This window comes from Loxodonta africana, chromosome 1 (genome assembly GCF_030014295.1).
Source record: "Loxodonta africana isolate mLoxAfr1 chromosome 1, mLoxAfr1.hap2, whole genome shotgun sequence".
In the NCBI taxonomy this organism is placed as follows: domain Eukaryota; kingdom Metazoa; phylum Chordata; class Mammalia; order Proboscidea; family Elephantidae; genus Loxodonta; species Loxodonta africana.
Window position 1 is genome coordinate 755,725 of NC_087342.1, and position 17,885 is coordinate 773,609.

General features: G+C 37.2%; 1 protein-coding gene across 1 annotated transcript in view; it reads right to left on the minus strand.

Moving 5' to 3' along the window:
- Positions 1-332: 332 nt before the first annotated feature.
- The window catches only part of SLC9C1 (solute carrier family 9 member C1), a 140,838-nt gene continuing 123,285 nt past the window's right edge, over positions 333-17,885 (minus strand). Inside the window, exons 19-25 of the mRNA XM_064267652.1 lie at positions 12,948-13,073; positions 10,811-10,909; positions 9,598-9,771; positions 4,400-4,531; positions 4,081-4,266; positions 2,560-2,686; positions 333-454 (exon numbers count right to left, since the gene is read on the minus strand). Coding sequence (XP_064123722.1) covers positions 333-454; positions 2,560-2,686; positions 4,081-4,266; positions 4,400-4,531; positions 9,598-9,771; positions 10,811-10,909; positions 12,948-13,073 — 966 coding nt within the window. The remainder of the gene's footprint in view (positions 455-2,559; positions 2,687-4,080; positions 4,267-4,399; positions 4,532-9,597; positions 9,772-10,810; positions 10,910-12,947; positions 13,074-17,885) is intronic.

Sequence of the window (17,885 nt, forward strand, 5' to 3'; positions counted from 1 at the left end):
ATCCTTGGACTTCTGTTGAGGGTGGCTAAGTGGTGTGGGTAGAGCCACCAGTCCTCAGGCCCCTGATATGGGCATGAGAGGACGGTGCTTAATAGGCAGAGTGGTGTCAAACATCATGAACCTGCCTCTCCAACATATAGCTGAAACAGTTGAAGTTAGACTTCAAGTATATACCTTGTTGTACTGTGCTAATGAGGGCCTATGCTGTTGAAATGGGCTCATACAGGTCTGTGCAGGGATGAAAGGCATTCAGTGTCTTGGATCACTTATGCCTATGCCTAGGCAAGGGAGCTGTTTCTGCCCTGAGTTCCCAACTTAGGGGAGCCAGCGGATTACTTTTTCCTCCTGTTTGTTAATACGTTCCTTCTCCATGGCTGGAAGGGTGGCTCAGGGCAAGTGACAGTCCTACTTCCAGCACAGGGAAAGTTGGCTATCACTGAAGCTGGCTCAGGACCTGGTGCAGAGAAAGGAGGGGTCAGTTAAATGCAAGAGAGTTTTTTCCAAAGGCTTGGTTTTTGGTCCGCATGGTAGACTAGATGCAAGTACTTCTCTTTTGCCTAGAGAGCTTCTTTTCATTGATTCTGGAGATGTGAGTGAACTCTCCACTGCTTGGTCTCTCCCAATGTGGAAAACAAGTCCTGAATGCCACTGCTTGTCGCACCACACTCGAGCCAGCAGATCCAGCCTGTGGGGTGACGGTTACCACTGGGTCAGGTCTGGCAACTCCTTGCTGCTTCTAAACCATCTCGCCCACCCCCTGCTGCTCAGCCTGGTTTCTCAACTTTGCCTTTGATGTTCAGGGCTCCTAGATTGTCATATAAAATCGATTCACTTGTTTTTTCAGGTCTTTGTGGTAAAAGGGACCACCGGAAGCATCTGACTATTCCACCACCTTGGCCCCACCTCTACTTTTAATTCTTATAAATAATGCTCAATTACCATTCTTATTGTTTTGCTTCCTTTCTTTAGGATAAAGATCTAGAAATAAGTTTATTTAATAAATGATACAAACACTTTTATGGCTTTTGGTATCTTTTAAAAAAATTTACTTTGTTAATTTATATTGGTACCAACAAAGTAAGAATACATATCAGTTTCACTTTATTTTTTGGTCAGTGAGTATCATAATTCTTAAAAAAAAAAACAAAAACCACTAATTAAGTAGACCAAATGTTTCAAGTCCTGTTTCTTTAGATACTAGTAATGTTGAGCATTTTTCCATGTTTTCTTCTTATTTTTTAAAAAATTGTACTTTAGTTGCAGGTTTACAAAACAAACTAGTTTCTCATTAAACAGTTAGTACACATATTGTTTTACAACATTGCTTAACAACCCCATGACATGTCAACGCTCTCCCTTCTCCACCTTGGCTTCCCTATTACCAGCTTTCCTGTTCCCTCCTGCCTTCTAGTCCTTGCCCCTGGGCTGGTGTGCCCCTTTCGTCTTGGTTTTTTTTATGGGCCTATGCAATCTTTGGCTGAAGGGTGAACCTCAGGAGTGACTTCATTAGTGAGCTGAAAGGGTGTCTGGGGTCCATACTCTCAGGGTTTCTCCAGTCTCTGTTGGTCCAACAGGTCTGGCCTTTCTTTTTGAGTTAGAATTTTATCCTACCTTTTTCTCCACCTCTGTCCAGGATCCTTTATTGTGATTCCTGTCAGAGCAGTCAGTGGCGGTACTTGGGAACCACCTAGTTGTACTTGTCTCAGTCTGGTGGAGGCTGTGGTGGATGTGATCCATTAGTCCTTTGGATTAATCTTTTCCTTGTTTCTTTAGTTTTCTTCATTCTTCCTTGCCCCCGGAGGGAAGAGACCAGTGGAGTATCCTAGATGGCTGCTCACAGGCTTTTAAGACCCCAGACCCTGCTCACCAGAGTAGAATCCATGTTTTATTTTTAAATAAAGTTCTCTTTTATGCATTGCCCTTGTTTATCCATTGATTGGCAATAATTTTATTGACACCCAGAATTTTAAAAATTAATTTGTATGCTTTTAAATTTATACCATTATTTTTACTTTTGTAAAATGACAAATACTAAATTGTTTTATTATTAGTTATTCCAAAATTTAATTTTTTACTCTTCAATTTTTAAATCTATCTCAAATTTATTTTCCACATTTTAATCAATGACTTAATGGTAGGTATTAATTGATTATTTATGTTACGATTTGACTTTTTTGTGTGAAATTCTTATAAAGAAAATAGGCTTTATTTCAAGCTTATCCATTCAGTTTCATGATTTATATGTCTGTCATTCAGTCACTACATCGCTATTTTCAATATTACTGCTATATAAAATAATTTTAATTTTTGGGAAAATCTTGTAATCCCTTTGAAAATATTATTTTGACAATTATACATAGTCTTTTGATGAAATATAGAACTTCTGACTAAAACCTAGATATCCTCAATATGAATTCATGCCTTAGATATCAAATATGGCAGTTAAAAGAATTCTTCAATACTTTAGGCAGACTGCATGCAATAGTTTCCAAATACATATATGACTATTTTATAAATGGAAAGGAAGTTTTCAAAGCTGTTCAAAGAAACAAAACTCACCTAATGATTGTGATGCAAGAGAATGTTTACATGAAGGTACATACTTTTTAGTATTCCATCTGAATTTTTTGACATCAATTGAAGTTTGAAGAATCATTATTTTTGTGAAATTTTCAGTGCCTTGTATCTGAAAGTTGACAGAATACAAATTATTTTTTCAGGAAGTATTGTATGATTGAATGTTTCTCTGGTAAGTTACCATCTCAGTCCCTGTCTAAACATTTGGGAGAAAATTTGAAAATATCAGTAAATCGCCCAGGCATACATCTTAAAATTCCTGGATATGCTGGTTTTGCTAAAGTCAATATTCCACACACTTTCTTTAATTTTTAAATATTTTATTCATTTCTCTTCCAAATGAGAGAAATATTCAAGAGTTAATCATCAGTGGCCTTTTAAAAATCACCCAGAATGTTTTTCTACATGGCAAAAGAAAAAATCGAAAAACATTAGATTTCAAAAAAGTCACTCCACTTTGTGGTAGTTTTTAATACACACTGAATCACATTGGTTTCCCAATCCACAGTGGCCAGGGCTTCTAAAGGAGTGAGCAGGTTTCAAGCATCTCTTGCTTGACTATGTAAGTTCCCAACCACCACTCAAACTGAAGCTCTGTTATAATACATTCAATAGCAAAGGTAGGGGACACCACCATTGACTGGGCATCATGCCAGCACTGATGGCTTCCACTTAGGAAATAGTCTTGTGACTGTTTCTCACCTCGGGATTCTTCCCACCTCACTTTTTTCTTGTGTCCTAAATGTACCCTGAAAGCACATCTATCATAGCTTTAAACATTTTATTAATGTATTTATATATCTGTTTCTTTCCATTTGATTGCGAGACTTCTTGAAGGCAGGTTGCAAGTTTGTTTTGTCTCTGTTACTTCAGCCAAATGCAGTTTCAGCTAGCACTTTCTGTCATGTACTAGCTGCTTAAAAATATACATATTTAATTTAATATAGGTCCCTCAATTCCTTATATATATGTCTCTCTTACTCTACCCCAATACATGCAAACACAGACAAGCACACACGCATAAACACCACACCCTCCCTTCTGTCCATCTTCACATGCCCCAGGTTCTAGTTTTGCTTGGCAGGGGAACTCCAACAACAGCTTAAGTAGCCGGGGAAATAGCACTGATATTCTGTTGAGCTATGGGTCCGGCAGAACCTTTCTGTAGTGTTAATGATACTGTCCAGATAAAGTGTTCCTCTGTGACGTGTAAATGAATTTTATAGGTCCTTTTCCGCCGTGGAAGACTGCACCCAAATCCAACTGTGGCCAAACTGTACAGCTTTACCTCCTTTATTGGTATCAAATAGAAATAGCTTAGTGCTTGGTTACTCAGTGCCAAAGTAATCAATGAATTCATTGTATGTGTGTGTATTTATGGAGTCAGGTGTGGGAAAGGATAGGAGGCGGAAAGCCCGAGATTAATATGATAATTTTTCTAATGTTGATACTTTGTTGGAAATATGTCATATTGACTGATGACACGAAATAATATTTCTTTACCTGATGACATGTAATAGGAATTAAAGAAGGTGCCTTATAAGCTTTCCGTAACTGACAATCTTCTACAGATCCATGTATGAGGATAACATAGATTACAGCTTCATCGTAAATGTCAGTCTTGGTGTTCATTGGTATATCTTTTACATACATGTTACAGAGTCGTAATTGCATTTTGTAGTTCCAATCCTATGAGAAAAACACAAATTCATAGTCTATTATTTGTTTACAAATTTAATATAAATTCCTAGTAGTTAATTTCTAACAATATTTTAATGCATTTCCATTTGGAGAGAAGGCAAGATCACCTACCAGCTCTTACCTCATAAGATAAATTTTCCCTGACCTTTTTGGCAGTAATAGAAAGTCCAATTTTTAGCCACATTTTATATTCTATGAGAGGACAGCATTGTTTAAAAGCATCAAACAAATGTTTTCTGGAAATAAAACAAGTCTGGAAAAAGAAGGATATAAGAAAAGTTCAATATTTCATTCTGTGAACCTATGGTTAAAGGAATAAGTTTTTCTTGTTTATATAATGCATTAGAGCTAAGAATTTAAATTATGAAAATTCATGTTTATGGCCTGGAAACATAATAAAATGTGTATGTTAGTAAATATTTGTGTGACTTTGACTTCTGAATTTCAAAAGGCCATATGATCCAATGAGAGTTTCATTGGTATTGTTATAGATTTTGATCAGTAAAAAACAAATTATAATAAAAACCATTTAACCTTTTAAACCAAAGATGTATTTCTAACAATACATTATTTGAAAGGAGCAAACATCTTAGGCAACAATAAAATGCTGAGGCTTAGAATGAATAGACTACTGGCTATGAAGAATAAAACTACTATGAACATTCACATACAAGTCTTAGTGTACATGGGTTTTTATTTCCCTTGGGTAAATATCTTGGGATTGACGGGTTGTATGGTAAGTGTATATGTACCTGTATATGTACCTGTATAAGAAACTGCCAAACTGCTTTTAGAAGTGGTTGCAAACTTTTGTACTCCCACTAGCCATGTTTGAGAATTTCAGTTGCGTTATATCCTTGCCAACATTTGGTATGCCAGTCTTTTTAATTTTAGCCAATGCAGCAGGTATGTGGTGATATCTTGTGATTTTAATTTCTGCTTCTCTGAAAGCTAATGATTTTGAGCATCTTCTTCCCATGTTTATTAGCCACTGGAATATTCTTTTGTGAAGTACCTGTTCAAATCCTTTGCCCAACTTTTAGTTGGGTAGTTTGTCTTCTTATTTTTGAAGTGTAAGAGTTCTTTACATATTCCTTTGTCAAGCTTTTTGTCAGATGAAGGTATTTCAAGAAGTTTTCCCTAACCTGTGGCTTGCTTTTTAAATAAACCTTATGGTGTCTCTTGAATAGCAGAAGAAATATTGATAAATTGGACTTGGCAACATCCAGTTTATCAATATTTCATTTTATGGTTAGTGTTTTCTTTTTGTGTGTGTGTCCTGGGAAATCTTTCCCTGTCTCAAAATCTCCTATGTTTTCTTCTACAATCTGTATCACTCTAGCTTAAAAAAAAAAAAAAAAAATTTTTTTTTTTTTTTTTTTTTTAGCTTTTATGTTTAGGCCTATGATCATTTTAAATTAATTTTTGTGCATACTGTATGATACTGAGCTTCATTGCTCCCACATGGATATTCAATGTTTTAAGGATCACTTGTTGAAAATACTATTATTTACCCAATGAAATATCTGGGGCCTTCTGTCAAAAATCAATTGACCATAGGTTCTCTTTTCTCTTTCCTGTTTCATTTATTTTAACATTAAGCCAATGCAACACTGTCTTGATTACTCTTGACTTAAATCAGACAGTGTAAGTCATCTACCATGATTTTTTTTTTTAATTTTGTTCTATTCCAGGACTATTGCCTTTCCCTATAAATTTTATAAGCAACCTGTAAATTTCTAACAAAAAAGGGTCTTACGAGGTTTTGATTGAGATTGCATTGAGTCCATAGATCAATTTGAGAAGAATGGACATCTTACTAATATTGTGCCTTCCAGTCCATGAATATGGTATATCTCTCCACTTATGTAGATCTTTATGTTCTTTAGAAAATATTTTGTAAAAGCGTTTCACATCTCTCATTTCAACTTTATTCCTAATAATTATGTGCGGTTTGATACGTTTTGTAAAAGGAATTCAAACATTTCATTTCTAGTTGTTCGTTGCTAGTATATGAAAATACAGTTGAGTTTTGGAATTTAAATTTAATCTTGCCACTTTTCTAAGTTCATTTATTAATTCTAGTTAGTTTTAGTATATCTTTGAGATTTTTTAAATGTAGATATCATGACATTGGCAAAGAGAGACAATTCTACTATGTTCTTCCTATTTTTTATGTTAGTGTATTTTTTTTTATTTTAAATATTTTTAGTTGTGGTAAAATATATATAACATAACATTTGCCATTTAATCACTTTTAAGTGTATAATTCAGTGGCATTAATTACACTCAAAATGTGTGCAACCATTACAGCTATCTATTTTCAAAATTTTTTCATCACCCCAAACAGACTATGTAGCCATTAAGCTCAATTCTCACTCTCTTCTCCTTTTTCGGTTTCCATTAGACCTTTTGATATTACCCCAAAGATATCTACAGTCTTTGTACATTTTAAAGTCCTTGTTTTCTTTGTTTTTCAGGCTATATTCTTTCTATTACCTGTCTTCCAATTCACTGATTCCTTTTTACTGCCATCTCCACATCTCCAATCTGCTTTCTAACTTAAAAATTTCCATTTCACTCTTTTCTATATTCTATTTCGTGCTGAAATTTCCTATCTCTTTCCTCACTAAGAACATATTTTCCTTTAATTATTTGAACATATTTTCCCTCAATTTTTTTGATCTATTTTTAGTAACTGCTTTAAAGGTTTTTCTGCCAAATCCACATTTTGGCCAATCTCAGTGTTGGTTTCTATTTATCTCCCCCTCTTTTTTTAATTTTTACATTATAGGTGACATTTTATGGGTCACATTTTCATGTTTCTTTGCCTGTTTAGTAATTCATAATTTTGCCTGTTTAGTAATTCATAATTGCTTCTGGACATTGCTGCTGATACATTGTCAAGATTCCAGATTCTGTTATCTCCCCCCTGAAAATGTTGAATTTTGTTGTAGTAGGCAGTTTATTTACTGGCTGATTACCTTGATTTTGTGTAGGCTGGGTTTTATGATTTGGTTGGGTAAATCAGTGGAAGATCATAGACATTTTTCAAGCCTGAGTAACTTGCTGGTACTTAACCTCCAAACTCTGCCCCCACTGTGGATCCTGATCCTGTCAGCGTTTGCTCTTGGTCTTTGTTAGGGTGGATCCAGAGCAGGCTTTACTTTAGGTCATGGTCCCTATACCTATGGGCTGTTCTTTCTGGTCTCTCAGCTGAGGTGTAAAAAGGTCTCTTCTTTCCGGCAAGACTGTGCCTGCAAAGTCCCTAATCTCTGCTAATTCTTGACCTATAATATTCCTGTTCCATTTTTAACAGTCTGGTTAATCTAGTTTTGTCCCATCCTGTGCGTATGCAGCCCAGCCCTCCAACAAGGACTTGTGGAGGACCACCACACAGACTCCTAGAGTCTCCCTCTGTGCAACAACCTCTCCTATGCCTGCTTTATAGATTCCAGCTACTTCCCCTGCCTCAACCTCCATCCTCTTCCTTCTCGGCTCAGCAGGATTACCATATTCTGCTTGGATGCTTGGTAGCTGCATCATAGTTGGGAAATTGTCCTAGCCAGAGTCAGGGTTGGTGTGAGACTTACTTTGTGAGCTTCTCTGCTGTCCAGGGTTTCAGACTTACACTTGCTATTTTCCAGTGACTGAACACATTTGCCTCATATATTTTGTCAAGTTTTATGGTTTTTTCTGGTAGGTGTGCTAGTCTGCTGCCACTAACTTCATCCTAACCAGATGCAGAAGGCTAGAGTATTTTTATGCAAATCCCAGACATCATATAATTCCACCTGTAAATATTTTAATAGGCGTCTCTGAATGATAGGGACATTTTCAAGATATAATCATTATGTGGTTATATAATACAATTAAAAATAATATTTTAATATCATCTAATATTCTGTTCATGTTAAAATTTCCCAAATTGTCTAAAATAGTCTCTTTACAGTTGGTTTTGATCAAATTGGAACAATTGGTTTTGGTTATTATAACTCTAAAATCTCTTTTTAACAGTTTATCTTGTCTCTCCCCTTCCTACACTTCTTACCATTAATTTGTCGGGGAAATCAGGTCTTGTGTTCTATAGAATGTTCCACATTTTAAATTTAGCTAATTATTTCCCTCTATTATGGAACCCTGGCAGTACAGTGGTTGAGAGCTTGGCTGCTAACCAAAAGGTAGACAGTTTGAATCCACCAGCTGCTCCTTGGAAAAACCTATGGGGCAGTTCTACTCTGTCCTATAGGGTCGCTATGAGTTGGAATTGACTAGATGGCAATGAGTTTGTTTTTCTGTTTTAGTTTCAATTAACTTGTTTCTCTCCTTCTTGTGTTTCCCATAAACTGGTTAGGTCCAGAGGCTTGAAGAACTTCAGGTTTTCTCTTTTCTTGTGCAAGAAGACTTCAAGGCTGGTGCTGGTACTACCGAGTTACCACGTCACTGGGCACATAGCACCTTGTCATCATGCTTTTAGTGATGCTAAGATTGATGGGTGGTGTTAGTCTGTTTCTTTCATTATAAACTTAACTATTAATATTCCACTTAGTAGTTTCAGCATCGATTCATTATTGTTGCCTTGATCCGAGCAATGGCAAAATGAAGATTTTCTACTTCTTTCATTCTGCGTTTGTTAGCTGGAATTCTTCTGTAAAGAAGAACTTTAACTTATCATTTTTTTTTTTTTTTGGTTACCTTAGAAGAGTTCAAAGAGGAAAGGTAGGAAAAATGTTTAAATATTTCCCTTTTAAAAAAAATCAATTTTTAGAGTAATAAGTTAATATCCTAGTAACCTCCATGGAAATAAAAAATTGATATCATTATCAACTTATTTGATGGACTTCAATTAATTGCAGTCATTCTTTTTTGATGTTCAAATTAAGCTAGTGGGAATCCCTTGTACTTTAAGGGTTTCCTTCTCAATGAAGTTGGGCACTTTCATTTGCTTTGCTCAACTTTTCTATAATTGTTCCTAGGTCTCTGACTTGTTCTTCCTTCCTTCCCTTCTCAATTATGGTTTTTATAACTCACATATCCAACACAATTCCTCCCCCCTGCAAAAGCCCATATAGCCACTTTTTTTTTTTTCTGGTTAAATTCTTCTTTCAGTGTAGTAGGTTAACATAAGCCATTTTGCCAAGACACTTTACTGGATGAGTATAATTCTATAACAAGTTTTGATCTGTATTACTTCTGTTTTTTTAAAAAAATTAAATTGTCACTAGACTGTGAATATATACTAAGTAAAGAAGCAACCATAAGCTTGACGCTAGATACTTAACGGAAATGATCATAAGATATAAGGTGATATTTTCTGACCTCCACTACAGTTTTACAGGTAGCAGAATATTTCATGGGTTCATTCGTTAAGCAGTTTAACTCTCCTATTATTTCCCCACTGATCACATAGTCCGTGTGAGTTATCTGAAAGTCTTTCTCCTCTGACTCCCAGGGTATTTGGCCATTACCCAAACCTGGCTTTGATCTTTGAAGCTGTTCAGGAAGAAAGAAAGAAAAATACATAAGTCAGTTGACTTGTCTTCTTAAAATTACCTAGTTTAATAGCTTTTTTCCCTTTGAGTTTTAAAATTTCTAATATATACTATCTTAGTCATCTAGTGCTGCTTTAAGAGAAATACCACAAGCGGATGGCTTTAACAAAGAGAAATTTATTTTCTATGTAGGCTAAAAGCCCAAATTCGTGGTGTCAGCTCCAGGGAAGGCTTTCTCTCTCTGTCGGCCTTCTCATAATCTTCCCCTGGTGGAGGAGCTTCTCAGGCACAGGGACCTGGGTTCCAAAGGACGTGTTCTGGTCCTGGCAGGGCTTTCTTGGTGGTATGAAGTCCCCAACTCTCTGCTCACTTCCCTTTCCTTTTATCTCTTGAGAGATAAAAGGTGGTGCAGGCCACACCCCAGGGAAACTCCTTTTACATTGGAACAAGGGGGTGACCCAAGTAAGGGTGATGTTATAATCCCACCTTAATCCTCTCAACATAAAATTACAGTCACAAAATGGAGGACAACCACACAATACTGGGAATCATGGCCTAACCAAGTTGATACACACATTTTTGGGGGGACATAATTCAATCTATGACATATACATATTGTTTTCATAATACTTATTACTCTTCCTTTTTAAGTAAATTTATTAAATTAGCAATGACTTAGAAACAAAGCATCTTTTTTTTTTTTTTTTTTTTTTAAACAGAACACTCTTAAATACCCTAATCTTTCTAATTCCTCCTACTCAGCCAACCTCTACCCAGGTAGAATGGATAAATCTCCAATTCAGATAAATAGAAGATGTAATTCTCCATCTTAAAAGACGCTCTTTTTTTTGATAGCTTATTATTATGATAAAGTATGACTAAAGAGACAGATGAGTGGTCTTTTCCACTGTTTCTTAACACGAAAATTGTCATTTGAACTGCAGCTAGTGTAATACAAAAGGAATAAAGCTATTCATTCCCAATTTTATAAAATTTTAAACTAATGTTCACAAGTGCATTTGTAAGTAAGTCTGCCTTACCTTTACCATGCCTGAAATAATTACATAGATTCCTCTGGGCTCATCACCTTCTTCAAATATATCATTTCCACAATCAAATGTTACAACTGTGGCTCCTTCCTAAAAATATCACCAAATTTGTAAGCTATAAATAATATTTTAGCTGTGGTTGGGGATGCTAATGTTTACACTTAAAGTTTTTACATTTTTAAAGTAAATATCACTCAGCAAGATCTCCTGAGATATCAGATTAGTAGTAAATTTAAAAGACAAAATTGGAATTATGAATTGTAAAGGAGGAAGGTGAACATTCATGGCTGTATGAAATTTCAGATGAGATATTTATACGTGAACTAGGAAAGAAATAATCTAGTAATAAGAATGTAATCACCAGTTGCTATCAAGTTGATTCCAACTCACGGTGAACCCATGTGTGTCCGAGCAGAACTGTGATCCACAGGGTTGTCGATGGCTAACTTTTTCAGAATTAGATCTTCAGGCCTTTTCATGTGAGGTGCCTCTGGGTGAACTTGAACTTTCAACCTTTCGGTTAGTAGCAGAACAACTGTTTGTACCGCATTGGTAGTTCAGCCTTCCAGGCTGGAGAGCTGGGTTCAAGCCATGCACAGTCACCAACTGCCTACTGGTAAAGGCTTGCATATTGCTATGATGCTGAACAGGTTTCAGTGGAGCTTCCAGAGTAAGACAGACTAGGAAGAAAGGCCTGCAATCTTCTTCCAAAAACCAGCCATTGGAAATCCTATGGGTCACAGTGGTCCCACCCAAAACCAATCATGAGAATGGTGCAGGACTGGGCAACATTTTGTTCCATTGTGCATGGGTCGCCATGAGTCGGGGACAACTCATTGGCAGCTAACAACAACATGTCATACACAGGGCTGGCAGTCATTTACCTAAACAGTGAGTCCATCTGTCTTTACTGCAGCAAACCCATTTATGGCTCTCCCATTGCCTACATAACACGGCCTAAGCTTCTTATGTAAACTTCAGCCTACCTCTTTTCTTTCACATTTTATAATCCGACACACTCAAATGTTGTAGAACTCTGAAAACACTACGCCTGATTCCCTAAACACATTATGTGTTCTTCTCCTGCTCCTCTGACTCTTGGCTCATGTTCTCCCTACTGCCTGGAATGCTCCTTATTTGCTTTCTTGTCCTGATTAATGAACAAAACTGTGAACTTTTGAGGATTGGAACTACACTTTGTATTTTTGGAAGGTATTATATATTTCCTGGGTATCAATTTGAACCCATCCAGTGGTGCTGTTGAAGAAAATCCTTGAGATCTGCTTCTGTAAAGATTACAGCAAAGAAAACCCTATAGAGCAGCTCTGTTCTGTAACACATGGGGTTCCAGTGAGTGAGTCAGGGTCGACTTGAAGGCAATGGGTTTATATAGTACCTTTAATCACTTTATTAAAAATGGCAGGCTGTAGAGCTAGATTGCCTGGCTTTGAACCCCAGCTCTACCTCTAACTGGCTATTTGACCTTGAGAACTTACTGAGTCTTTGCATTGATCTCCTCATTTGTAAAAAAAGGATAATAATTGCTCTTACGGGAATGTTTTTGAGGGTATCAAATGATATAATCCATGCAAAAAGCTCAGAACACTCCCTGAAAAATAGTATGTTTTCGGTAAAGGTTAGTTTTTATTGTGTGCATTCCCAGATCCTAGCATTGCGTATGGCATATGTAGCACATTCTGGTTACATGAATGAACGGAAAGTGTCAATGAACAGTTCAGTGGTATGGTGAGTATATTTCCATAGGAGCAATAAGCAGGGAAAGTTTGAAAATAAGTGAAAACAAAGAGCATTTCAAGAAAAGTAAATAGCATCCACAAAGGAACAGAGTTAGGAAACAATATAAAGTGCTTGGGGCACCATGGCTCATATAGCTGGAGTACAAGGGGTACGTGACGAATGGGCAACAGAGGATAACAGTCGAGAGGTAAGCAGGAGGCAGATTTCCAAAGAACTTTGCATATCACTCAAAGAGATCTTGAGTTTATCCTACTGGCAATAAGTTGTTAAAGAATTTTAAACTGGGCAGTATCATGATTGAACCTTTATTTTGTACAAGATTATTTGTAGGCACATTGAAGATGCTATAACTAGGAAATAAAAATGTTACCTGAATGAAGGCTATATGATCTTGGTCTTTATCTAGCCATGGAATATGATACAGTGCTTCTTCAATAGTAAGAGACCTGATCGTTGGTTGGAAATCAAGCATCTCTCTTTTTTTGGCCATGATTAACTAAAATCACAAAAATTTAAGAAAGAAGATGAACCAAACTGCTGTTTGTAGAATGTTTAAAACAATTATGACCTTGTATTATTTCCTATTCTTGTTCTTCTGAGACTTTTGCTGTCCCGTAGAAACCAACCTCTTACAGTATTTTCTACCTCCTTACGTTATCATTATTCAGAAGTCATAGGTTCAGCTTTTTTAAAGTAACTTTTTTGAAGTATAAATTGAAGTAGAGCATGCACACAAAAAAGTGCACAAGTATTCACGTGAAGAACATTTACAAAGTGAAAACATCTGTGTGACCAGCAGCCAGATGAAATTATTCACTGGACCCCGAATCCTCCTTCATGTTTCCGTTCTGTCATTGGCCCTTTCCAAAGATAATCACTACCCCAACTTCTATCACCACAGTTTAGCTTTCTGTTTGGTTTTGAGCTTTATGTGCATAAAATCAAAGAGTACGTACATACTTGTTTATGTCTGGTTTCATTTCCTCAATATTATGTTTCTGATATTTATCTATGGTGTTCCAGGGAGCAAAAGCTTATTCATTTTCATTGTTGATTAGTATTGCGCTGTATGAATATACCAGTTTTATTTAACTACTGTTGATGGACACTTGAGTTATTTTGGTTTGGGACTATTATGAGTAATGTTGGCTACACAGCCAGAGGTTTAACTACTGGGTCATAGGATATACATATGCTCGGCTTCAGGCAATATTTTCCAAAGTGGCTGCATCAATTATGCTTTCACCTTAATGCTGGAGAGAGTCCCAGTTGTTCCACATTGTGGCCTACACTTGGTACTGTCAGTTTTCGTCTCTATTTTCTTTAAATTTTAGGTGTTATGGTGGTTGCATATTTGGCAATTCATTTTGGTTTGAACATAAATTAAGCTTATAACAATGATAGTTGGTACCTTTCCTTCTGTTTATTGGCCACTTGAATATCATCTTTTGCTAAATGCCTGTTCACATCTTTTGCCTGTTTCTTAAAAACGAGTTGTCCTCCACTAAATAGACAATAGATAAGTGGTAACTTTGATGAAGGGTAAGACAGTACACAATACTGGGGAAACCAGCACAACTTGTACAAGGTGCGGTCCTGGAAGCTCCATAGACACATCCAAACTCCCTGAGAGACCAAATTACTAGACTGAGGGCTGTGGGAACCATGGTCTCAGGGAACATCTAGCTCAACTGGCATAAAATAGTTTATAAAGAAAATGTTCTACATTCTACTTTGGTGAGTCGCGGCTGGGGTCATAAAAGCCTGTGAGCAGCCATCTAAGATACTAAAGACACAAGGGAAAAATTAGCCCAAAGGACTGAAGAACCACATCTACCACAGCCTCCACCAGACTAGGTTCAGTACAACTAGATGGTGCCCGGCTACCACCACTGACGGCTCTGATAGGGATCGCAATACAGGGTCCTGGACAGAGCTGGAGAAAAATGTAGAACAAAATTCTAACTCACAAAAAAAAAGAACAGACTTACTGGCCTGACAGAGATGGAGAAACCCTGAGAGTATGGTCCTTGGACACACTTTTAGCTCAGTAATGAAGTCACTCCTGAGGTTCACCCTTTAGCCAAAGATTAGACAGGCCCAGAAAACAAAATGAGACTAAAGGGGCACACCAGCCCAGGGGCAAAGACTAGAAGGCAGAAGGGGACAGGGCAGCTTGTAAGAGGGAACCCAAGATCAAGAAGGGAGAGTGTTGACATGTCTTGGGGTTGGTAACCAATGTCACAAAGCAATATGTGCACTATTTAACGAGAAGCTAGTTCTGTAAAACTTCATCTAAAGTGCAATAATAAAAAACTTTAAAAAGTGAGTTTTCTTCTCGTTCTTATTGATTTGTAAGATATTTTTATGTATTCTGAGTATGAATCCTTTCTGAACATATTTATTTTGCAAAATGCTCTCCCATTTTGCAGATTGTCTTTATATTCTATTTTTTTAATAAAGAGTTCTTACTTTTAATATTATTTAAATCCAATTCTGTGTCCTATTTGAGAAATCTTTGCCTACCCCAATTTCATGAAAATTCTGTTATTTTTTAGAAGCTTAACTGTTTTATTTTTATTGGGGGACCTCGTACCACCAAGAAAGTAGTGCCAGGAGCAGAGCGTGCCCTTTGGACCTGAGATCTCTGGGCTGAGAAGCTCCTAGTCCAGGGGAAGATTGATGACAAGGACCTTCCTCCAGAGCCGAAAGAGAAAGAAGGCCTTCCCTGGGAGATGGAGCCCTGAATTTGGATTTCTACCCTCCTAAACTGAGAGAAGCCTGATGTGTTTGTCAGTTTGTCATACTGTAGGGGCTTGCATGTTGCTGTGATGCTGGAAGCTATGCCACTGGTATTCAGATACCAGCAGGGTCACCCATGGAGGACAGGTTTCAGCTGAGCTTCCAGAATAAGACAGACTAGGAAGAAGGACCCGGCAGTCTACTTCTGAAAAATATTAGCCAGTGAAAACGTTATGAATAGCAGTGGAACATTCTCTGATATAGTGCTGGAAGATGAGCCCCCTCTGTTGTAAGGCACTCAAAAGATGACTGGGGAAAAGCTGCCTCCTCAAAGTAGAGTCGACCTTAATGATGTGGATGGAGTAAAGCTTTTGGGACCTTCATTTGCTGATGTGGCATGCCTCAAAATGAGAAGAAACAGCTGCAAGCATTCATTAATAGTTGGAACCTAGGATGTATGAAGTATGAATCTAGGAAAATTGGAAATCACCAAAAATGAATGGAACACGTAAACTTCAATATCCTAGGCATTAGTGAACTGAAATGGACTGGTATTGGCCATTCTGAATTGGAAAACCATATAGTCTACTATCCTGGGAATGACAACTTGAAGAGGAATGGTATTGCATTCATCATCAAGAAGAACATTTCAAGATCTATCCTGAAGCACAATGCTGTCAGTGATGGGATAATATCCATATGCCTACAAGGAAGTCCAGTTAATATGACTATTATTCAAATATATGCACCAACCACTAGAGTCAAAGATAAATAGAAGATTTTTATCAGCTGCTACAGTCTGAAATTGATTGAACATGCAATCAAGATGTGTTTATAATTACTGGTGATTGGAATGCGAAAGTTGGAAACAAAGAAGAAGGATCAGTAGCTGGAAAATATGGGTTTAGTGATAGAAACAATGCTGGAGATTGAATGATAGAATTTTGCAAGACCAACGACTTTTTCATTGCAAATACCTTCTTTCACCAACATAAACAGTCACTATACACATGGTCCTCATCAGATGGAACACACAGAAATCAAATTGACTACATCTGTGGAAAGAGAAGATGGAAACGCTCAATATCATCAGTCAGAACAAGGCCAGGGGCCGACTGTGGGACAGATCATCAATTGCTCATATGCAAGTTGAAGCTGAAACTGAAGAAAATCAGAGCAAGTCCACGAGAGCCAAAATATGACCTTGAGTATATTCCACCTGAATTTAGAGACCATCTGAAGAATAGATCTGACACATGGAACATTAGTGATTGAAGACCAGATGCGTTGTGGAATGACATCAAGGGCATCACCCATGAAGAAAGCAAAACGTTATTGAAAAGACAGGAAAGAAAGAAAAGATCAAGATGGATGTCAGAGGAGACTCTGAAACTTGCTCTCCAATGTCGAGCAGCTAAAGCAAAAGGAAGAATTAATGAAGTAAAAGAACTGAACAGAAGATTTCAAAGGGCGGTTTGGGAAGACAAAGTAAAATATTATAATGACATGTGCAAAAAGCTGGAAATGGAAAACCAAAAAAGAACATGATTGGTGTTTCTCAAGCTGAAAGAACTGAAGAAAAAATTCAAGCCTCCAGTTGCAGTAGCAAAGGATTCTATGGGGTAAAGATTAAATGACGCAGGAAGCATCAAAAGAAGATGAAAGGAATACACAGAGTCATTATACCAAAAAGAATTAGTTGATGTTCAACCATTTCAAGAGGTAGCATATGACCAGGAACCTATGGTACTGAAGGAAGAAGTCCAAGCTGCTCTGAAGGCATTGGTGAAAAACAAGGGTCCAGGAATTGATGGAATGTCAATTGAGATGTTTCAACAAACAGATGCAGTGCTGGAGGTGCTCACTCAGGTATGCCAAGAAATATGGAAGACAGCTTCCCGGCCAACTGACTGGAAGAGATCCATATTTATGCCTATTCCCAAGAAAGGTGATCTAACCGAAAGTGGAAATTATAGAACAATATCATTAATATCACACACAAGCAAAATTTTGCTGAAGATCATTCAAAAACGGCTGCAGCAGTATATTGACAGGGAACTGCCAGAAATTCAGGCCAGTTTCAGAAGAGGGACATGGAAGCAGGGATATCATTGCTGATGTCAGATGGATCCTGGCTGAAAGCAGAGAATACCAGAAAGATGTTTACCTGTGTTTTATTGACTATGCAAAGGCATTTGACTGTGTGGATCATAACAAATTATGGGTAACATTGTGAAAAATGGGAATTCCAGAACACTTAATTGTGCTCATGAGGAACCTTTACATAGATCAAGAGGCAGTTGTTCAGACAGAACAAGGGGATACTGATTGGTTTAAAGTCAGGAAAGGTATGAGTCAGGGTTGTATTCTTTCACCATACCTTTTCAATCTGTATGCTGAGCAAATAATCCGAAAAGCTGGACTATATGAAGAAGAACGGGGCATCAGGGTTAGAGGAAGGCTCATTAACAACCTGCGTTATGCAGATGACACAACCTTGCTTGCTGAAAGTGAAGAGGACTTGAAGCACTTACTAATGAAGATCAAAGACCACAGCCTTCAGTAT